Here is a 23,228-nt window from a genome sequence, read left to right on the forward strand (position 1 = left end):
GGTATCGCATAATCAAAGCCTGGGGGTACGTATTAATTATCCTTTTGAATAGTGATGAAATTTTAAAAAGCTTCTCCTTAAGGCTCACATCACGGATAGATGAAACAAAGCGCAGCACAGCTTGCGCGCCCAGGCTCACATGTGTTTTTACATCTGTTCAGGATATTTCAATTTGATGCTCAACAAGCTGAGACCGAGATTAAAGGATAATAATGTGTCATCTTCCACACAAGCATCTCTTCCAGAGCGAGTAATAGCACATCAGCAGGCAAGCAGGCAGGCAGGCAGCTCGGCTTCTGGAGGAAAAGCTAGCTAACAGCCATCATAGGCAAAGTCGATCCAGTCACGCATGTGTCTTCTGCTTGTCTCCAGTCAAGGTTGCTGAGGAACTGTCTCTCTCTTTCCCCTTAGACGTACGAGTTGACTGGGAAAAGGGAATACAGGCATAAAGCAGAGAGGGGAGGGGCGAGAGGGTACATTATATTGAGATTTGCTTGAAAGAAATATTTATGAGCTGATTTTCTTCAAGAAGCATTGTCTTTAATGAACATGTTTAAAGATTGTTTCACCATCTATAATTTATATGGCAGCGCTTTGTCAAGGAAAAGGGGCTAGTTTCATTTTGTACATGTGAATCCCTGATAAGAGCATCCTGAACATCTGCTTTGGCGAAAAGGTGTGAGTGTTTGACACCACTATGTGTGACAGAGGGACTCATGAGTCAACGCACGAATCCATTTTCATCACAGACCAGTCTTGGTTGGTTCATAAGCATGAGAGGACTTGTTGCCAATCTGCGTTGAGGGGCGAGCTCTGATTGACACCCATTGACCAGAGGGAGAGAAAGAGGGGTTTAGAAGGCCTTGAGAATCACCAGGACTGTCATTTCAATGATGAGAACTCAAGAAGAGAGGGAATGATGTGAGAATTGTCAGGGGAAAATGGACCGGCTTCATTTCGTACATGAGAATGCCTGATCATGACGAAAGAGAGCGTCCCGAACACCTGCTCTGCTGGGAAGGTGTGAGTGGCTGACATCGGTATGTATGACAGAGGGACTCATGGGATATGGGATCACTGTGAGCGTGAAGGTATGAGGTTTTTTGCATACTGTGCAAGGAAATGTACATTGGCACTCATTGACCTAATAAATCAGGTGATGGAGGGACACGTTTGTAAGGCCTTGAACAAGAACATGACTGACATAGAGAAGACATGAGGGAAGAAAGGGAAGGATGTCTGGGATAAGATATGATAACTAGTACAAATTGTGACTCAGTTTAAAGTGATACAATAGATGATAGAACTGATCTTTCTGATTCTCTTATTGTTTGTAATCCAGTAAATAAAACAGCAACAAGAAGGAGCATAGGGAAGCCCAATGACTTTTCATTTGACTATGAAGTGTAGTGGTCGAACTCCTGATAAGTCATTTTATTCTTTTCTCTTTGTGCTTTAGAAGGGAAAAAATGTAAAATAATTTTCCTTTTATGTTGAAAAAGACTGATGAAAATTTGCTTTGCTCGTGTTTAAAGGAGCTAGCTAGTAAATGTAATACTGTACAACTGTCAAGAGACAAATTAACAAAATGAAAATTTTGCCTTAAGATATGTAGAATTTTAAGATGATCTGCGATGAAATTAATTGCTTTACAACCTGAGTTGACTTTTCCTGCAAAGTAAACTGGATCTTGTGAGTAGATTGGCCTGTTAGAAGGACAGTTATACCTGTTTACCTGTATGATGTTTGTGATATGCTGATTCATTTATATTGGCAGTCATTTGTTATAGTTACATGATCTTTTATTGTCTGGAGGAGGACTTATCAGAAACACCTTTTAATAAGCAGTGATCTTAAAGAACTGCTTATGATCACTGGAAACATTGTGAGGATGATCATAAAGTGTGCACACACCTGTATGAGCAGGCAGCTAGCTTTGTGAGCCTTTGCGAAACTGAGATTTTCACAGTGAAAAAGAAAATATGAAACTGTTTTTGCAGATGAACAATATCAAAAGTCAAGGAGCCAGACTCAATGACAATGTGCATCAGACCTTCCTTGGTTCAGCACAGCAACGTTTGTCTGGATGTCTCCTTCCATGACCAGAGTGGATGATCTAATCGCCTGCTGCTGCTGCTGTAGATACACCCTCAGTGATGACAGCATGGGTGAGCAGGTGAGGTCACAGCCAATTGTCACTAATACGAGTAAGATCAGGTACAGCAGTAGTAACTGTGTAGAAACTCTAACCTTATTATTTACAAAGCTGCACCTCGAAACTTATCAGTCTCAAACGGAGGTTTGCCTTCAGCATGTGCAGCTGAGCGGAGATTATCACAGTCAAAAAAAAGAAGAGAGGGGAAAACAAGCTATATTGTAGCTGTCAAAATTTCACCCTGTCTGAATTTCTCTTATAAGTGCCTCACTATATGTAAACACAAGCACACGCCTACGCAAAGTTACACATACAAATACACAACCACAAAAAAGTACACGCCTACATGCACACACACACAGCAAATTTTCCAGTCAAGGATGTTGGAAAACCTGTCAGACTCTCACAAAGAAAAGCAAATTTATTTATTTATTTGAGTTCAGAGTAATTATAGGCATTACTGCGGTGCTTGGCTGTGACATCTCTTTATAAAATCAGGTGTCAGAGTGCGCGAAGTAGAGACATGCCAGGGAGGAAATGTGACTCTTTTCCTTCTCTAATCTCTAATCAAATTAAATAGGTGAGCACTTTTCCTGCTCTTGCTCCCGCTCTCTCGTTTCCCCCTCCCATCACATGATAGGATAAGCTTTGCCTGAAACTGCCAAGTGTACATCTAGATACCATGAAAAATTCTGCTTGTCAGCACTTCCATAATTTTTGGTCCTGAGGAATTTTTCAATATGACTGCATGAGTACACATAGCAGCAGCTCAAGGAAAACACCAGAGCCAAGAATCCAATTGAAGGTATTTGTTTCCATTTCCGGCTATTTGGCAAAGATGAGACTAGATAAATATGTTATTCATTCCTGCAGAACACAGTGGCTTCTGAGGAAATATGTTACTCTTGCCTCTTTTCTTTGACTCTAAATAATTGAACAGAGAGAGGAAGGCCTCTGCAGGGTTCATATTGAGTTTTTACTGACTTTCCCCACATCTGTTCTTACTGCCTGTCTTCCTTTACACATGCACACATCCACAAATTCGCACTCTCACAGATCAGATGACAACACAGCTGTCTGAAATTCAAGGCTTTGAGCTTTTGACAAAATAACCGAGATAAAGACGAGCACAGGTACAATATGGTCAGACTCCGCTGGGTTTGCAGATGCTTACACTCCTCCTCCCCCTGTACGAGCACCACCAGGCGCCCCAGGGCCCTGACAGAAAAGATATGACATATTTTTTAAAAAAAACTAGAAGGGGGAATGAAAACAACTTCCCCCATGAAGACAAAAAAAAAGCCTGTGTTTTACATCTCTTTTTACAACGACAGCTTCAGGGACAGTTTATGTGCGAGAGACAAAGATACTTTGACATTGTCAGCTTCTGTCACTGAAGTTACCAATGGTTGCTGGCGAGGAGTCGCTACAGCAAAGCGGCCTTCTTCTCTTGTGTATGTGTTGATCTGTGTCTATGAGAGAGAGTGTGCGATGGCTGGGTCTTTTGTGTGTGACTTGATGTCTAGAGGCCTTTATGATAATGAATGCTAGGTCTTCCCCCACTAAAACATATCAATAAATAAAACATAGGAACCCTTCCATTGTGGTTGATTCACACATGGAGGAGGCACAGGCCTTTTTAGCTCACTGCCACTTTAAGGGAGTGTAGCTTAGCTGTGTTACAAATACACCATCATAAACACTTAAGATGAACAATCCACCTGAGACTGAGAAAGCAGCCCTTTTATCCATGGTGAAGGGAAACTATACATAATTAAGAAAGGAAAGTGTAAAGATGTAATTGGTACGTTGTTGATAATGTTGATTACCATTATTAAGTAGTTTTTAAAGATACATGACTCTGAGCCATATTTAGAGGACCTAACTTATTAATCAGGCAGCTGTTTGCTGAAGCTCTTCAGAGAAATACAGAAGAAGAGGTACAGTAATAACTCAGTGTGGGTGTAGCGAGAGAAAATATTACACTGTTATTTTATGCTAATTTAGTGAGAACTTTTTTGGACCTGGGAAAAAAAAAAAAGTTATTTGCAATGATTAGAAAAAACAATTATGAGGATATAAAAATCACTGCACAGAGACGAATGAAGCTGACAGCAAGAATTAACACAATCAAAACCCATTTTAAATCACTGACTACATGAAACAATATTAAGAAATTACTCCATAAAAATGGTGCACGCAGAAGGCCACACAAGTTCCTCTTTGTCTCCCGCTAATCATAACGAAAGTATCTGTTTCTTTGTGGTTTAGTTCTGACGATGGGGGTCATGTTTTAGGTCTTACACCCAGGTTTTTAAGGTTTGCTTTCAGGTACTTTGTCCCGTCCATGTTTAGCTCACATCTAACCATTATAGGCTGTACTGCTGGTTGAAACAAAGAGTAATAGAACTGAAACACAAGAAAGAATAGATTTTGATAAGCAAGAAAAAAAATGACATTATTTTAGCCATTTTTTACTGGTGAAATATTAGAAAAGGTGAGACAAAATGACCAAAATAGTCACTGAATGATGGACAAATTATTATACATTCAATATGCGTCAGTTTATGAACTTAAACCCTAATCAGATTAATCAGTATCATAAATTTAATAAATGTAAAAACTGAGGATGGCAGCAGTGATACAGTAAGAATATACATATTACCAAACCTGACTACACCTACACAAGTGTTAAAGTATTGACCATATAATGCCTTTTTTTATTGAGTTAAAAATCCTTATTTTTCTGTTGTAATCTCGGGGACTTGATCTTGTTTGCATTTTGCATGTGACTGACACTAAATCCACTGCGTAGAGTATATTTTGTCATCATATCCACACACAGCAGCATTTAGGGGTGTTGAACACTGCTTATTTTGCCTCTTGTCTTTGTGATCATGCCTGTTATCATCATAATACTGCCCCCCATTGGCTAAAACACATATTACAACAACTATGCAAAGGGAAAGTCAGTATTGGCATCTCAATTTGACTAAGAACAGTTTAGACTTGTTAAAGTCAGGTGTGATAAATGCACTGGTGGTGGTGAGAGACTTCATTATGAACGCTATGCAATGGTGTGATAGTTTTCCAAACATTTGTGTCACAAAATCCAATTTGTATCACTCTAATGCGAATTCACAATTACAAGATTTCTACAACATAATTCTGTGGTTTTTGTTAAGCCTAATCTCTCAGTGCATGTTTGCATTTTTGTGACATATTGGCTGAAATTAATGAAGGAAAGAGGTTTATTTTTCTTATATTTTTCTTAAATTTTAAAACTGAAAAACAACAAAATTAAAGCAATACCTCTTTGCTGATTATAAATTTAGTAGTTAACATTTAATAATGAGTATTTTAGTGTGACTTATGTGTTCCTTCTAGCAGTTTATCACCATTATGACCATCAGCTTGGCTAAGCTACTTATAATATATGTATGTATAGTTAGAAAAGAACAGAGTTTGGGGTAATATTTGATCTATTTTATCTTAGGTATAGTCATATTATCTCAAAAGCTGCACTATAGGCACTTACTACAAATCAAATACTAAATATATTTATATTATTTTAATGCACTAGGGTCTATAGAGTCTAAGGAGAGCACTATTTTTCCAATAAGTCCCCATCAGTGTCACAACCCCCCCCTTGGATTTATGTAGCACTCATAGCAGAAGAACTACTGCACTGTGTCATGAGGGTGCTTTGGCAGAACACTAACACAGCAATCGCATTCACAAAGTGATTCACTGGTTCTCTTGAATGAATAGTTCGAATTTGCTTTGAAGCGCACATCTCTGACTTCAGTATTATAACGAAAGAACACAGTTATGTTTTGCACCTATTTGGAAAGGAAAATCACCTGTTTATCATTTATATTGGCATGTGCAGTTCGATAATGTCACATAAATATGCAAACAGCTCCGCCTCCAGTTAGTAGGCATTAGTGGAAACACCTGTGCAGAAGTTCAGAGCCTTAAAAAAAGGCAGTGTTCAATTCCTCAGGAGAAAAAAAGCCTCTTGCAGGAGTCATAGTGAAATGCATAAAATCCTCAAACCTGAACAATTCATTCATGGTGACCCCAACACCAGAGTTTTAACGACCACACATGTACTAAAATATTTGGGTTATGTTCAAGGACAGGTGACATTAGCCTCTTTGCAGCAGTTAATAGTAATATTCATGGAAAATATGGTGCTGATTTAACGGCACATCTTGCATTTAGGCAGAAAAACACTTAAATCATCAATTTCTTCACTCTTTTTATGCCAAGACTTCCTAAAATTCTACATTACTTTTTAAAATGCTCTAAATGCAGCGCAAATGAAAGTCCTTAATGATCTTAATTAGACTTCTCCCTATTTAGCTTTTGTTCTTTTTTATAGCTGCTAATATTTTTCTGCCTTGCGATTCATATTTTAAATTTAATGTCTTGGTTCTGCAAAATCAACAGTGAGATTAAAAGAAATGTGATTACTGGTATACCTTATTGGTCAAAATAGCAAAACTACAAAGGGGGTATTTCATCTTTCAGGGACTATTTACAATATTAAACATAATATAGTCATTTGAAGGATTGTATGGGTGTTGAAACTTTCACACTTCAACAGAACATTATAACTCCCTGTTGCTCACACACTCAAGAAATATTCATACAGTATATGCCAGAAACTAGGTTGCACATTAAGAATGAAATCAGTAAGTCAGTGAGTAAAAATATTCGATTTGAATGAAGTGGGATAAGCAGCAAAACCAGTCATTTGTGATCGTGAAAATAATTACCTGACAGTGTTGATCAGTAACTATAAAGACTCACTGCAGTTCTTTTAATGACTAAGCCAGATCACATGACCTATTAGAAAAATGTGTCTGTCATGAACGACATCATGACAATAAAAATAGATACTGTGAATTGATGATGAAGCGAGAGAGAGTATTGTTGAGTTCCACGTAGCTTTTATAGACTGTGTGTAGCTGTCAGAGAGGCCTGAGTGGAATAATGAGTGGCCTTAAACTCTGAAGGTAGCTGATTCAAGAAACTGGCCGTGTTTAGGATATTGCCTTGATTGAAACCAGATGGTGCAGGGAAAATACACACTTTTCATTTTTCATTACACTCTCATTTGGTAAAAAGGCTTTACATTTAATGCCCCTCTCTTTACAAGACTTAGTGTTAACAGAAAACCAATTTCAGACTACCTTCAATGAACTTCTCAATAGAATCAATATTGCGGTCAGGATTGCAGGTCTAATCTCCACTTTTGTCAACAAAGTTAGACATAAGTGCTGATGAAAAAGGTCCAATAATGCAGGTCAAAGTTCATTCTGATCTTTTACTGAATCAAAATTCTGGACTTTCACAAGGCTCGACCATGGAACTTGCCTTGAATGAAAACCCCAAACCTTCTCTGCACTCTGCAGCCACAGCTCCCCAGGGCCAGGAAGATGGTTTGGCAGGATCACAAGGAACAGGTCAACATGATGAACCAGGAAAGGCAAGGCAGAAGGAAGAGTCAAAGAAACCCGGAGAAGTCTTTGAATCCAGTGGAATTCCTCTCCTCCTCCGCGGCTCCTCTGGGAGGCGTCAGGAGCCTGTGGAGAGAGCGAGGTAAGACGGGGCCTGTCAGGAACAAAGCTCCAAATTCACATGATATGTTTAGCTAAAAGGGTGAAAGAGAAATGAATCAAAGCTTGGCGGGATCAAAGAAACGCAACAATAAAGTCAAGGCGGTTGCCATGGGACCAGCAGGAGATGCATATCATTTATAAGTTGTTCTTGGGCTCTGTCAGATGTGCAGGGAATTGATTGTTATTGTTTGGAGGATGAACTGCTGCTGGAGGGGGTTAAGAGCAAGGGTCATCATCGCACAGTGAGAGGAATATATCTGCTCACTTGTTTTAAACAGCAGCTGCCTGTGATCTGAGTCAGAGGCCACTGCAGAAGCACCTTCAGCTCGCGATAACAGACAACATGACAGACACAAAGATAACTTTGTCAACCCCATAAATATCTTATCGGCACAAACCATTGATAGGCTAAACATTTGTTTTGCATCTTACACTGTCATAGGTTATGATCGTTGTTACTGTTTGAATGTGAAATCAAATAGACTTAAGCTGTTAACTGGAGACTTTCATTTTCATTCATGTGGTGTAATTTTCAAAAGAGGACTGCTGAAGCACAACTGTAGGAGGGACAATGCAATTTTCTGTTTTATATTTTGTAAAAGGTGAAGAAAATAGTCACATATTGATTGTTTTTTGTTTCCAAAATATTCCTCCAATTGTTCAATATCTGTTGGCACCTGCAATGACTGACTGAAATTTCAACTCTTAAATCCTTATTGTGACTGGAAATTAAATTAATTTTCTACTAGTATTAATGGGAACTACACAGAGAATTATTCTCATCACATTTAGCTGATAAAGAAACCTTAAAACCAAATGAAAAAGGTTAAATGTGGCATGTTATTTCAGTAAATTAAAACTTTTAACTGCTATTTATTAACTTAAGAAGCCCAAAACATCTGCAAAATACAAGGGAACACTTAAAAAAAAAAATCATATACACTGTTGTATATAAAGTTGGGATATAACATTTTTTACTTTTTCTCTTGAAATGATTGTGACGATGTAATTTACTCTTGATAAATAAAATACAACTGGGACTCAGTATATATTCAGTACATCTTGTCAAAGGTGATTACTGATGAGTATGAATAGGAATAAAAAGAGTAATGTGACTGAAAACAAAATTATTCCAACTTTATGGGCAACAGTTTGAAGCTTAAATTTCAAACTTTGCCGCAAAGGATAAAATCTGTGACATCAAATACTTTTACTACACTGTCGAGACTTGAGACATATTAAACAACATGTGAAACAAATGATTCCTCTGTTCTGAAATAATTTACTTACGGTTAAATGATTTTATTTATTTATTTTTTAATTCCATATGCATGTGCACCTCTCGGCAAACCAGCCAATTTGATTGACACGACAGCGAGAATGTCATTAAATTTTTGGCATATGCAGGTGCCTGTTAGTATGTGCACACGGGTGTAGTTCATGTATGTGTGTGTGCTGGTGCAGAGATGAGACCCAGTCTGTCTGCTGCTCTCTCAGACTGCACCCATGAGACATCCCAAAATAACAACAAAGAGCCCTCAGTGGGTCGGATGAAAGCCCTGTCACCAACCATTTCAGCACAGAGAGTCTCCTCCCCTACTGTATCTCTGAGTGACACCTCACACATTACATGGAGACAGGATGGGGAGACAGTCTCTCATATCTGACCACAACAAATAATTCCATATGTTAATGAGATTGTTGTAAGCTTTTAAGAAGGCCAAATAGGTTCTGATTCAGAGCTGAACGGTAGCATGTTTTCTATCTCACCACTCATGTTCGCATACCATGTGGGCTGATACAAGAAAAATCTGGGGCATGTATTCATAACATTTAGTCCATTTTGGTTTTCTCTGTCACGCAAATCACGAAAACTTTAAATCCTATCAACCAATATGGAAAGCAGACCTCAGTGTAAAAATCTCAGCTAAATGTTAAACTATAATTTACTGATTTGCTACCACACAAAAAATAAAGCCCCTTCTTTAAACAAAGTCCCCACTAGCAGTTAAATCCACAGTAAAAATCCCTCCATGTTCTATTACTGATGTCAGGCCAAAAAAACTACAAAAAGCAGAGAAGGACTCCATTGTTATTTCTAACTGGTAGAAGCCCTGAGGTTATTTTTCCTCTGCCTTGAAACAAATCAATGAAGCACAACTCACTTTGAACAATTGCACATTTGCTGAAATCAGATGTGGGTTGAGGAGCCAGCCATCATCACGCTTATTCTGTTTGTTGACAGAGGAGGACTTTGATAAACAAGCCTGTTCTTTGAAACAGGTGCCCAACCATGAGTTCAGTTTTGAGAGGCAATTCAGAAACAGACTGATTAGAGAGTGTTTGTTATTCTGCATGCAACTATTTGGATTCTGTGTATCCTTCCCAAAGTCATAGGGAGGCTTTGGTATAAACATTGATATTATTTATTTTTCAACTAAGATAACATAAAAGTATGACATGAATATCTGCAAAATCTCAAGCAGTGAAATTGTCTATCCTCTCCTGTCACTTTGATGGAAACAAACACTGCTTGATAAAATCAGCTTCTCGATGGTGGGTTTCTTTAGCCTATGTTGCCACCATGTGGTTACATAAGAACTTTGCATGAAATTTTACAGAGAACAAGCTGACATCACACTGCGGTCAACATGCTTAAAATCCTCTTAAGGATTCATTAATATTTAACAGGCTGTGATTAAAACATTCCTGTTAAATGTCTTTTCCGCTGTCTCAGCTGAAAACTAGAGAACTGAAGCCATGACCTAACCATGGTGTGTTTTCACTGGCTGTTCTGCAACAGTAAATACAACATACAGACATTGGCTGTCCTACAACACTAAACACAACATGCAGTCAGCTCAGTTCACAAACTCAGCTTATCCTCACTATCAACATATGGAAGTGTTTTTAAATCGCTATCTACTAGCAGCAAATGGTCTTAAATCAGTCATTTTAATATCAAAGCACTTAACACTAGAATGATGATTACTTGCAGGTGGATATCCATGCTGCTTGTCTTGCATTTGAAGAAAATGACTGAGCTCTTATCCGACACGTACAGTACAGCCAGTGTTCAATAGGCAAGATCACATTACAGAAGATTACTTTGGAGTTTGAGCAATTTTCCTAAATTACACTGGCCTTTGGTCTCTGGTAAACTTGATTGACTTGAATGGTTTTCATTAGAAAGCTTTGCAGAGTCTTTTTACTCTTGATGCTCGTACACAAAAGTTGAGGCATTCAAGGGTGAGCGAGTGCAGCTGGGACATTAGAAGTGAACGGATATGCAAATCCTTTCATGGAAATGCTTCACCATGTTTTAAGGGAACACAGACCCTGCTATTTCATTTGTGATGCTCATTTGTGTTTCAAAAGTCTGACATGCTCCTACAGCACAACCATTTGGTGTCACTTAGTTGTCTTTAAAAAGAATGTGATCATTAGTACAATGTGTATGAAGTATTACATTTATTGGATTAGAGAAGACTTTCACAATCACTGTGGTGAGAAAATGTTATATGTATTTTGATACACTCGGTGTATGTTCACAATAACCCAAACCTTTTGTGCTTCATGCTAAGAGTCACATCTGAACTTTAGTGCACCCGCCCTCTGTCTTTCCTCATTCAAAGAACAAAATCTGAGTCATGGAAATCAGTTAGATGTCACAAAGAGCCTGAGATGAGACTGACAAGAAAATAGCCATAAATAACATGACCACCCTCATTACCCTTCAAGAAAAATACTTAGAGAGGGATCCAAAATGGAGAATAATCCGGATACACTTTCAGTGTCACAAAGAATAAGAGCTATTTATTCTGGCTACAGATATTCCCACATTCACATCAGCTGTTTGGCTGCTTTACCCGCTGCCTCAGAGTTGGAATCCATTCAGTATATCTGCAAGGAATTAAAGAGTGGTGTCATGTGAGCATCAAGACACTATCTGTCCAAACTACATGCACAAAGTACCAAACAATCCCTGAGCTGAAACATGTAAACTCTTGTTGTCACAAATGATTACAACAATTCACATCCACTTGTCACTGGAAATAATTAGTCCATTGAACAATAAAGGAAACTATGCGCAACCATTTCTGAAGAGATCTACAGGTTTCTGGTGCCATCTTGAGGAGCTTTAGTAACATAGCAAGAAAATAGAGCACTGCAGCAACAACTGTAAAAAAACAATCAAGAGGTTACATTCCCAGAATATCAAATATCACATCAGTGAAGTAATACAGTAACAAAAAAAAGCGTTCTTTGCTGCTTCACATGGAGCTAGATTTTAAGAAACCATTGTTTGGCTCTTCTTTCCTAAAAAAACCCCCCAAAAAACTATGTATTGAGGTCTAACAGGCAGTTGTTAACCCAGTCATATGTCCCTTGGTTCTTGTCTGTTTTCTCATGTGACTGTCTGTTCATTTTACAGTTCCTCTTATGAAAGGCCTTGCCCTTAGCACTGCTGGCAATATTCTTTCAGTGGTCTAAAGTTCAAGTCATGTCAACCTGAAAAATTACATCTGACAGGAAAATTATGTGATCACTGATATTTGTCTATGTATCAGCAGGATTATGCAAAAACTAAAGCACCAACTGGTATGAAACTAAATGGTATGATGAAGAATGGACCAATTGTTTTTCCCTTTGACGTTGGAGAGTGGTTTATTAATTTATAATTACAAATGAATTAGTAGTAATTACTTTAGAACATGTACATTAAAGTTGTATTACCATCCTGGCAGGCAGTTAAGCCCCTCAGTGGCATCAACAGACAAAAAGGCAGAAAACACAGGTTATAACAGTGTCGATGGTTGGTCTGTGTTCTCTGAGATCCGTTGTGGTCATTACAAAGATCATACTTAACAGTACATAAACTCAAAGGCGCCTAAAGAAAGTCAACCCAGGTCAACATGTGACAGCAGATCTCCATTCCTATACTTCACAATGTATACAGTATTTAGGCTCTTTTGGGTCAAAACAGTAACACAGGACACATGAATAATTTACTTGCTACATTTTAACGGCAAGGAAAGCATCAAGGAAGTTCATGGTGCGAACCACACGAGTGTCCCCAAAGCCATGTTTACTCAGTAAGTCTGCGTACTGGCTCTCTGTCCTCTCCATCCCTTCAGTCTGGGCCAACATGTTAAGACCCTGCAGGGCAGAGTAGGCTGTCTGTCCATCCAACATGGTCTCAGCTAGAAGCACTGCACATCCTACAGCCCAACACAAGAGATTGTCCTGGAGATTAGTGTATACAGTAGGAAACCTATAAAATGATTAATATTTCATCATAAAAAAAAAAAAAAAACTTAAACTTTTTTTGTCAAATTCCTCAAACATATACAGAGGATAACTGCTCTGTTTAATCTGGTGTATTTACTTGTGAAACAGAGCTGTTTTGTTTATTATGTTGGGGAAAAAAATTCTGAAAAATAGTTTAAAAAACAAACAAAAAAAAACATATACACAGGATAAATGTGTGGTTGGTGTTTGAATGAGATTATATTACATTTGGTTTCAAATGATTGCATTATAATGACATCTTTCATCAGAAAATCAGCCCTGATCATGGCCCACTGTATATGACAAGATCTTCATAGAGTTCTTTACAGAGAGCTATGAGTCACTCTTTGACACATAGCATTGCATCCAGGAGGTTGTCTGTGTGTCTGATTTCTGCTGTGATGAAACCATGACTCTTCAAAAGCGTGCTGTATTCTGCTGCACTCCTCTGTTTCCCATCGCTCATGCTGAGGGCCTGGAGCAACCCACGACTGGGGCCACTTCTGTCTTCATTCAGGAGGATCTCACTGAGCAGGACTCCACAGCCTGGCAGCATGGTGTAAGTGTATTACGAGTATGCAGATGGTCATTAAAACAAGAGTGGTGGTAACACTATCCCCTCCATGCATTTTTTTTTTTTTAAATTTAGGTGTAAATCCTTGGCTTGGCTTTGACCTTCAAATATTTTTGTAGTGTGTTAATATTTTACAGAAAAAAACATTTAATTGTCTAAAAAAGATGAGGATTGCATTCTGATAGCAGAACAGTGAAGCTCCACAACAGGCTACAGGTTTCTACTAAAGCCGGTAATTTTATATTAAGTGGTCAAGTTGAACATCATTTACAATATAATACTAAGCCTATATGAATGTATACATTGAAATTATTTTGGCATTTATTGATTATATTCAAAATATCAAGTGAAGAGTAACTTTTTACCTGGTGTGCATGCATCTCCAATTTTCTTCAGCAAGATATGAACTTTCTCATCAGGCCAGTCATGGAGGATTCGTGCCAGTATGTATAGGTCTGCTTTGGGTAATTCATCCTTAAAAAAATCCCCTGTACATGAAGTGAAGTCAAAGCTATAAGTTATTGTCTCAGAACATGTATCACACCATAGACTGCATATAATTAAATTACACTTAAAGCATTTTGTCATCACACATTAGGAGTTAAAACAGATATGTAAACTGACCTGCTACAAATGATACCCTGTTGTCAGTGTGTGATGGATGGAAATGTTCACTCATTTCAACCACCTCTGGCAAGTCAAACACCGTTACAGACATTTCAGGATGGGCTTTGGTTAATTCATAGGCAATGGCACCAGTGCATCCTAAAAACAACAACAACAAAAAAACAATATGAAATGTAAAACATCTTATTGTGTAATGACAGAATCAGACTTGTATATCTGAACTGAACCAAACTGAACTAATATCCCCGATTAAATGTTAAAAAAATGCTTTTAAAAAAGTCTTTCAGAGGCAGTTCACAACATATTTTTATTTCCTTTGTTTTGCTCCCAAGAAGACACCAAATTTCTCTTTTGGGTTTGAACTTTGGGAACCACTGTTCTTTATAATTCTCTTACCTCCTAGGTCACAGGCTGTTTTATAACTGGAAAGGTCAAAGGCCGTTGCTACAGCTTTTCCTGTAACTTTAGCAATGCTGTGCATGGCATTCATGAACCTCAGCTTGACACTTTGATTATTATAGTAGGTATCCTATGAACAGACAAATGACAGAGAGACACAAAAACATTAACAAAACATTTTCATTCATTTTCAACCCAGATACAAAACAAAACTGAGGTTAAAGTGAAGATGATCACCTGAAATAAATCATTTGCTTTTTTGCCAAAAGCCCGCTCATGCTGGTTGGTTCCCTCACGCACAGCACTCTCAAGGTGGGAGAAAAGAGGCCACAATGTTTCATTACAGTGCTGAATGTAGCCGTGCAGGGAGAAAGGAGAATCTGACCAAAGATAACGAGTAGCAAGATCTGTGTTTTTGTAAACTGGCCTCTGGGACGCTGCAGTAAAGACAATAATGAAGTGCAAGGTTTAATTTAAGCTAAGTGTGAAATGCTCTCTTTTTGCAGGATGATGAAGTGATTATCAAGTAAATCATTAACACATCTCAGCAGTAACTAACATTTCTCCTTGCTCTGTAACAATCCCAGAGACACACAGGCTCCGAGCAGACCCTCGGTCCCCTTCACTGCAGCTTTGATCTCCTGAGCCACCTGTGCTGCATCTAGCCCTGGCTTTCTCTGCAGCAGGTCAAACACACCCATCTTGGATGCAGTAAACAGCGCCTGGAGAAGTGTAGGAAAGGTGATGAATACAAAAACAAAGTGAGATATATAGCCTAAAGTTTTTACAGTGGAGTACCCCCTGAAATATTTTTTTAGCCAAGATCGAAGTACCCCAAACTCTTGCTTCAGCATTTCTGATGCTTAAAAAATTAGGCAAAACTTGTTCCTGTGCCAAAGGTGTCTGTTTATATTTTCAAAACTTTGTAAACAAACAACACATATTTAACTGTAATATATATATAAAAAACAACAATTTAAAAAAAAAAAAAAATTTTGTTTGCAAAATATAAACTGCAAAGTGCCCTCTTTCATTGATAAGAAAAATAAATAAATTGGTCATTAATTAATAAATGAACCTTTAATCAACAAAAAATAATTATTTAGCTACTCAAATAAACTTATTTTGAATAATATTAAATAGAAATGTTCTTAAAATCTCACCAAAGCTTAAACAAAATGATTGACAATAAAACTATTTTATGAATGTATTTTTAGTGTTTTACATTTCAGCATTAATTCTCATTATTAATTTTGTATTCAGTACATGATGACTTATTTAATGTATTTTTCCCAAAAAATGTCAAGTACCCCCTGGGCTTCTTCCAAGTACCCCTGGGGGTATGTGGACCCCACTTTTGAACCCCTGACCTAAACCAAATGTAAGCTTAAAAACCTATTAAATATAAGTGCTCTCTGGCACCTTAAGACTAGAGTAGACTATAACACAAATAAATATCACTACAAACATGTTAGTACACTGTCCAAAAAAATAACAAATTGCAGAGATCAATATGCTTCATTGTACCCTACTACATGTTAAGAAAAAGCAATTATGTGGGGCTGTAAAAACGTAGACAAGCAAGGTTTATCAGTAAATACCTTTGATGCTTTGAATCCATCCATCAGTTGAATGATTTGCTGTAAGTCCTCCTTTTTAGGTTCGCTATCCTCATGCTCGGTTACATTGAATTCAATCAACTGCCCTCTGCTGGTCATCGTAGGTAGTGTATGATTTGAGCCCTGTATCTCTCTCTTGTCTGTATGTTTGGACAAGCTGTTGACCAGTGTCCGGGAACTCTCACCCACTTCACTTTCACTGCCTTTCCTTTTCACCTAGGAACAGAGGTTGTTTCATATACATATATATAATGTTAGAAATGTGAAAAACTGTACTTGAAGAGTGATTACAACCAACCTTATGAGCAGGACTGACCGAAGGGCTTTTCTGGTGTGTTTGACTGCCAGGAGGACTGTTAGATCTGGGGCTGGATGAAAGATTGTCTTTTGTAAAGATGATGGGACTGTGGGTGGACTGAGGAGGCAGTTTCGATGAATGCTGACTTTCTATCAAGGTAGTGTGAGAGCTGTTGTGGTGCAGCTCAACAGAAGCACTTTCTTCGTCAGAGGAGAAAGGACAGCGGTTGTAAATAAGGTCCAACTGTTTGCAGAAGTGGTTGAGGGGAAAACCCACAACATTGAGGAAGTCTCCATGGACGAACTCCACCAGCATTCCGCCAAGAGCCTGAATGCCATAGCCACCAGCTTTGTCCCTAAGACACAAAGACAAACACAACCCCATGTACAGATATATTAATAAAAAGCAAGGTTTTATGTGTAATGCTTCCTTTAAAAAATATATACATTAAGAAACAATACATTATTCCTCGCAGCAGAGACATCTATGTCAGTCACAAAGGGGAAGACAAACACAGCTGAATGAAAACTCTTGCATCAAAGTCCAAAAGGCAGTGAGTTCATGAACTTGAAATGTGATAAACTGTTCTCCATTGATCAAATGCATGGTATGACTCCACCAAAAGCATTTATACTCACATGGGTTCACCACTATTGATATACTCCCAGAGCATATCTTCTGAGAGATCAGCAAATTTCACCTTTGTTTCTTCATAGAAGTCAATTAACTGGTAATCAATCTCTTCATCTGAGGGACAGAGATCAGAAATTAAAATTATCCAGTCATTAACGTATACTATTTGACCAGTAGATTTGCGTTTATGTCCATATTATCTGCTTAACTATAACTATATATTTAAGAAAATGCTATGACAGACCTTTGATGTTTGCTTACTTACTTTCTTTCTCATGACAGAGGACAATAGCTACGCCAGTGAAGACACTGTGCTCCTTACCACTCAGCCTAAAAGACAAAATTAAAGATGACAAAAACAAACTATGAGAGAGAATCCATCCTTGTCATTTCATCACTACACAGAAAGAAACAGTTAAAGAGCCTGACCTGGACAACATTCTGTAAGCATCATCCTTGTCCACTGGCTTCTCCAGTATCAAACCGTCTACAGTCTATGGAAAAAAAAACAAAAACAAAAAAACTTTTGAGCTTGACTAAAATAAAAACAGAGCCAATAAGGCAAAATACTGTTATGCCTTCTGTCTCTTACCACAATAGTATCTGCCCCGATTACTATGTCTGGAGTCTTCAGGTGTTTCTAAATCAAAATAAGATGCAATATGTGAATCAATGTCATTCTACAGGAAAACCTTTCTGTTCACTGATATATGAAAATGCTCAGCTCACAAAAGGCATCCGCCTGGCCACCTCCAGTGCCTTCTGTTTGGCTGTCTCAACTGCATACTCCTGAGGGGATTTGAAGAGTCTCTTGTCGAGGGTTTCTTTGAACCATGACGGCACCACCTCAAAGCGTAAGCCCTGATATACAGGAGGGCACAAAGCAACAAATATTTATTTACAGTATATTGGCATAACGCTCTCAATCACCAAATCATTCTTCGGTCATTGCAGGTTTTTTAACTCTACTTATCTAGTGTTATCTCATTTGTCCCAGGCTGAGGGGTCAACTCCCCAAGGTCAGGTGCACATTCAACACATATCTTTTACAATGCTCAATAAAAAAAAACAAAAAAAAAACCCACTTAATTTGTACTCTTATTACTTTTCTGATATGAGTACCTTTAATACCAGAAAATATTACTATACCAAACTCCAAGCTTGATAATGGTCAAAATACTTGTGGGACCTAAAAGCACAATCATGCACAGAAAACACCACCCAATTCCATATTTAGTCAGAGCAAACAATTTGTGATATTGTCTGTTTGTCAACCAGGGAACACATACCGCATTGCGAAGAATCTCCAGTCGTCTAGGAGAAGCACTTGCAAGTACAACCAGTTTACCAGAAAGCTTGGAAATGACAGGGTTTAGCACCATGGTGGCCTCGTTCTTCAACTACCCTGAAAGTCATTCACAATCAATTTTTAACAATGACAAGCAGCTCCCATTAAAAACTATCCAATAACAATTCAGATGATTAGAGCTGCTCAGTGTGTACTTTGGGGTTTGGTCCACATTATGATCATAGAGTTCACACAGATCCATATGTAGGATTACATGCATTGCTTGGTTATTCAATAGACATAACTTTTAAGTATCTATTTATATTAAAAAACTGAAAAAATAATCCTTAGCTGCAGATCTGCATTATCCTCATATCATTATGGGATACAATAATGCATTGACACAGTAACTGTAATACACAGAATACATAAGTGACATTAAGTGTTGGTGTCTTTGAGCAAAAAGCAGCTAACTCAAAGGACGGGGCCTCAGTGGCTGTGTCAATTATAAATAGCTGTTTTAATCACAGTTAATCGCCTAAATGTTTAGCATGTATTTTTAACATTAACATAAAGATGCATAGCTAATAAAATGCTATAGTTTTGTGACTAAGTTTTAGTGTTGGGTGTTTTACCAGTTGTTTAAACGGTCTAAGAGGGTTAGCGGGTTAATAGAATTAAAAACTATGCAGTTTAGGAGTTTGTTTGTATAGTTGTCCATGATTAGGAATAGGTACTTGGTTCTATTTTTCTTAAAACGATTGTCTCAGTATTATTTTCTTTAAGGCACTGGTAGACAGTGCACATTTGTCACTTACCTGCATGGCCCGGAAGAGTGATCGGTTGCACAACCAGAGACTACGACGGTCAGCGTGAGTACGCATACGTGATGACGTCATGTCAAGTATGGCTGAGGATCCACCAATCAGAAGAGGAGTGGGCAAAGGATACGTTTTACATGCATCATCGTCATAATAATAATAATAATAATAATAATAATAATAATAATAATAATAACAACAACAAGAACAATACGAATAAGAATAGTGCTATAAAATCATAAAATCTATTTAGATGATTTATTTACATTATGAATATTTCATTGTTTTGAATACTATACAGCTGATTGAAATATACAAATCCAAATATACAAAAAGACTTTATTAAGTATAATAATTAACCAAAAGCATACAATAAATGTTTTTGCAATATAAATGATGATTTACAAGTTGTCAAACATCCATCTTTACAGTCTCTTCACACCTTCCATGTTGTTTCTCACTCTGTCATTTCATTCACTAAGCTGTGAGCGGTGGTGGGATGTGGCATCAAAGCCACCTTGCTGTGTTGTCTGTCCTGACCTTCGATGGCACAGCGGGTTGAGTACAGACTCTCTCTATGCTCCAGCTTTGAGTCTGCACTACTCAGGCTGCGCAAATTCATTATCTCTCTCAGTTTTTGTCTGAAATCCTTGGAAGCAAAGTAGTAAATGAACGGATCAAGGCAACTGTTCAGACAGCTGAAACAGAGAGACAGTTTGTAGGCCATGTAGAGAGACTTGTCATAGTAGAGTCTCAGCACTGAGTGAGCTAAGAGAAGGATGTTGTTGGGTGCAAAGCAGAGTGTGAAGACCAGGAGAACAATGAAGGCCAGACGTATTGCTCTGTGTTTCTGAGCTGTCTTGGAATCCTTGGCCAGTTTTTTTATGACTCTGACGTAGCAGAATGTTGTGACACAGAAAGGGAAGAAGAAGAGGAAAAACACATTGCTAAAGAGGAAGGCCGCCCAGGCTGCTTGGGATGGAAGCATATTCTTCTTCAGCACGTCAAAGCATGTGGTAATACCAAGTTCAGGAACGTGAAAGGTTAGATCTGTGGTCATCATTGGGTGCAGGACACTCAAGACCAAACCCCACATGAGGAGGCAGCTGATAACGGCAACGAACTTCCTCTCTCTGGTTTCCCTGAACAGCATGGGCCGGACAATGCCCAGGTATCGGTCAATACCAATGGCCATCATGGTCAGGACGGAGCAGTACATATTGGTGTAGAAGACCAGGGTCAGGAAACTGTAAGTGGACACATGGAAGAATGGTGTTTTACTTAGTTACTGTAGAATAAAAGGATGAAGCAGCAATGAAGATAATTAGCCTGACAAATGTCATGACAAAGTAAAATCAATAGGGATCTCAGGGGATTTCTATTGAGAACACCACATACCAAATCTTAAACAGCTCCCTACAATCATAAAAAATACCTGCATGTTCTAGGTCCCAGGGTCCAGTTGTATCCTTGGAGCTGGTAGGCAATCTGGAAGGGCAGCGCAGTGCCGAGAGCCAAGTCGGTGAGGGTGAGGTTGATCATGAAGATGATGGAGGGTGATTTTGGAGAAGTACGGAACAGGAGAAGCCACATAGAAAGGCCATTTCCTATCAGGTTAATGGCAGTGACAACCATGTAGATGACAGAAATGATCATACTTGTATTTACATTCTTAAACAGGGACAGGGTGGCGTCGTCTAGGCCAGTCACATTGTTGCTAGAATTCAACATATCTGGATGGGAACTGCCTCTCATCACCTGTGTGTGGGTTAAAAATATTTATCAGTGAAACTAGTAGTAAAGTATATTAGAAAAAAATAAAGCAGCATGTGTGTGTGGTCACATTTCTTGGAATATTTGTGAATAAGCATTAAAAAAAAAACAAAAAAAAAACATAAACACTAATCAAAAAAAGTACCCAAAAACTGTTTGGCAGGAGACTCTTGCCATTGCGTGCAATCTTTTTGCATTTTGCTCATGCAGAAGTGATTGATCTAAAGGTGTGAAAAAGATACTGTAGCGTGCATTTCAGGCCTCATTGCTCATGTTGTGTTTCCTAGGAGCACATGTTAGGGGTGGAGTTTTTCACACTACAACTGTGGTGAACGGTGCCAACTGTCACTATAAAAAAACACAACTGTGAAATAGCTCTTTGACAAGACTAATCAGTAATTATCAATGATAATATTACACAAGTATTCATTGTAAATCTGAGACAAAACATAACCAAATTTTAATCTTTTAACATTGTAGGTAAAATAAGATATACAAACACTTTCTCTAACATGTGGTGTACATGGTATAAGAGGGGTTTTGACCACAAACCCGACAGAGGGGAAATCATACGCACCACTGAGCCCAACAAAGTTTCACCCAGAGTTTTGCAATGGAAAGTACATTATATTGCATCAGTATTCATGACCATTAAAAAAACAAACAAACAAAAAAACAACAAGCCAATAAACTGGGATTTTTGTGTTATATGAATTTTTTGTTTTATACAATTTTAATAAGTGGTATTGAGATCATTACTGTTATCTCTCTAAGTATGTTACATGCAATTCAAATTATACTAAAACATACTTTAGTAAGTGCTTAATTGTGCTTAATTTATAAGGTATTTGTGAGGCTGTTTCTTTTTTTTTTTTTTTTTTTTTTTTTTTTTACATTCATACATATATATCTAACAAATAAAACTAAATAAAAGGACAAATATAGAAAATAAAATGTAATCTAAAACACTGAAACTGATGTAAGGTCTATGTTTCTGGATCTTGCTGATCATTAGAGAATAATGAATAAAAATAATTTGTTCACTTACGAATATGAACACGGAGGAGGTCAAGACTGAAGTCAGGTAAACATGTGTATCAGTTGCCTGTGGCAGTATTGTACTATCAGTCGTGACGCTGTTGAGGAAATGGGGTTTGAAGATCTTACAATGCCCCAGAAAGAGAGGAAATGGCTCATGTGACAGTTTTCATCCAATGTTTGTGCAGTGGCAACCAGCCGTGGGGTTCACTTCTGAGATGACTCCCAATACTTACACGTGTATGCCTCAGAGTTTCTGCTTATTAATAGTACAGAGAAAGCACATGGGTGTTTTCTAGATGTATTTCTCGCCCACCATGTAGTTTAGGTTTAGGTTAGGTTTGGTTAGGTTCTTTAGGTTTGTAGTTTAGGATTTATTTCCACAGTTTGTAATATTGAAACTGTACCTTTACGTAAGCCAAAAAGATCTTGTACAGAAAACTTTTACAGGAAAGTGATTTGGTGTAACTCTGAAATAGAAGTGATGAGGAATGTATGATACATCAAAGGTAATTACTTCCACTTTTGCTAATTTTCACTCGTGTTTCTGTAGACATGGACCCTGACATGAAGCAGTATCAGGAACTCGTAGGAGAGAGATGTTTAATATATCAGCATGTAAGTCTTATACAGACCATAGGGGTTGTTTTTAAGTGACGTGAAAAAATCAGATTTCAACTCACGGTTCAAAAGATTCACAAGATTGGCTCTGCTTGTGGTGGCTTCCTGTCGATTGTCACAGTTCTGCTTTATCTGTGTGACGGTGTTACACATATTCTGCTTGTGACATTATTCTGATTTGTTGAGGACAGTGAAATTGAAACATTTACATCACCCAGAATAAGTTAAAAAAAATCTGAATCTAAAAAAATTCTAATATAACTCACAGGCTCACCTAGTGTTAGATATCAGTTTGATCTAAGAAATGATCTATGTAACTGCCTGTACTTGAGTAATATGAAGCGTTCAGTATTACTCAAATGAAGCGCATCATGTCTACACCCTTTTGACCTATATACATTTGCCTTCATATATTTGTAACTGTAATTGACTCATATCTTGTCATAAGCTGCCCCACCCC

The 23,228-nt window shown here is 37.9% G+C and overlaps 2 protein-coding genes across 5 annotated transcripts; both read right to left on the minus strand.

The window, feature by feature from the left end:
* Positions 1–11,771: 11,771 nt before the first annotated feature.
* asmtl (acetylserotonin O-methyltransferase-like) lies at positions 11,772–19,380 on the minus strand. 4 transcript variants are annotated; one of them, XR_003934388.1, is made up of 16 exons: positions 19,334–19,380; positions 18,517–18,632; positions 17,957–18,088; positions 17,820–17,867; positions 17,657–17,721; positions 17,493–17,557; positions 17,233–17,341; positions 16,595–16,949; positions 16,279–16,512; positions 15,237–15,399; positions 14,915–15,114; positions 14,675–14,807; positions 14,276–14,416; positions 14,017–14,139; positions 13,261–13,623; positions 13,108–13,147 (listed from the first exon to the last, which is right to left on the minus strand). XR_003934388.1 is itself a non-coding variant. In XM_030125462.1 (15 exons), the coding sequence occupies exons 2-15, from the start codon at positions 18,607–18,609 to the stop codon at positions 12,802–12,804; spliced, it is 2,067 nt and encodes a 688-aa protein (XP_029981322.1). In that variant the 5' UTR covers positions 18,610–18,632; positions 19,334–19,380; the 3' UTR covers positions 11,772–12,801. The 4 variants fall into 4 exon arrangements, 3 of the variants coding, with proteins under 3 accessions (XP_029981322.1, XP_029981323.1, XP_029981321.1); XM_030125462.1 differs by lacking the exons at positions 13,108–13,147; positions 13,261–13,623 and adding an exon at positions 11,772–13,007; XM_030125463.1 differs by having other exon boundaries at positions 13,118–13,623; positions 16,613–16,949.
* Positions 19,381–19,642: 262 nt separating this feature from the next.
* Positions 19,643–22,384, minus strand: p2ry8 (P2Y receptor family member 8). Its single transcript, XM_030125006.1, has 3 exons — positions 22,158–22,384; positions 20,772–21,094; positions 19,643–20,583 (listed from the first exon to the last, which is right to left on the minus strand). Exons 2-3 carry the CDS (start codon positions 21,089–21,091, stop codon positions 19,794–19,796), a joined length of 1,110 nt encoding a protein of 369 aa, XP_029980866.1. The 5' UTR covers positions 21,092–21,094; positions 22,158–22,384; the 3' UTR covers positions 19,643–19,793.
* Positions 22,385–23,228: the final 844 nt, after the last annotated feature.

Source organism: Sphaeramia orbicularis, chromosome 21 (genome assembly GCF_902148855.1).
Source record: "Sphaeramia orbicularis chromosome 21, fSphaOr1.1, whole genome shotgun sequence".
In the NCBI taxonomy this organism is placed as follows: domain Eukaryota; kingdom Metazoa; phylum Chordata; class Actinopteri; order Kurtiformes; family Apogonidae; genus Sphaeramia; species Sphaeramia orbicularis.

Bases quoted from the DNA above. Each gene is read 5' to 3' on its own strand.
- asmtl (XM_030125462.1), bottom strand. From the start codon at position 18,609: ATGGTGCTAAACCCTGTCATTTCCAAGCTTTCTGGTAAACTGGTTGTA. The intron at 17,558-17,656 runs GTCAGGCTCTTT...TTTGTCTTTTAG, and splicing joins GCTTACAGAATGTTGTCCAG to GCTGAGTGGTAAGGAGCACA. The intron at 14,417-14,674 runs GTAAGAGAATTA...TGTTGTTTTTAG, and splicing joins AACAGCCTGTGACCTAGGAG to GATGCACTGGTGCCATTGCC.
- p2ry8 (XM_030125006.1), bottom strand. From the start codon at position 21,091: ATGAGAGGCAGTTCCCATCCAGATATGTTGAATTCTAGCAACAATGTG. The intron at 20,584-20,771 runs GTATTTTTTATG...GTCCACTTACAG, and splicing joins CTGGGACCTAGAACATGCAG to TTTCCTGACCCTGGTCTTCT.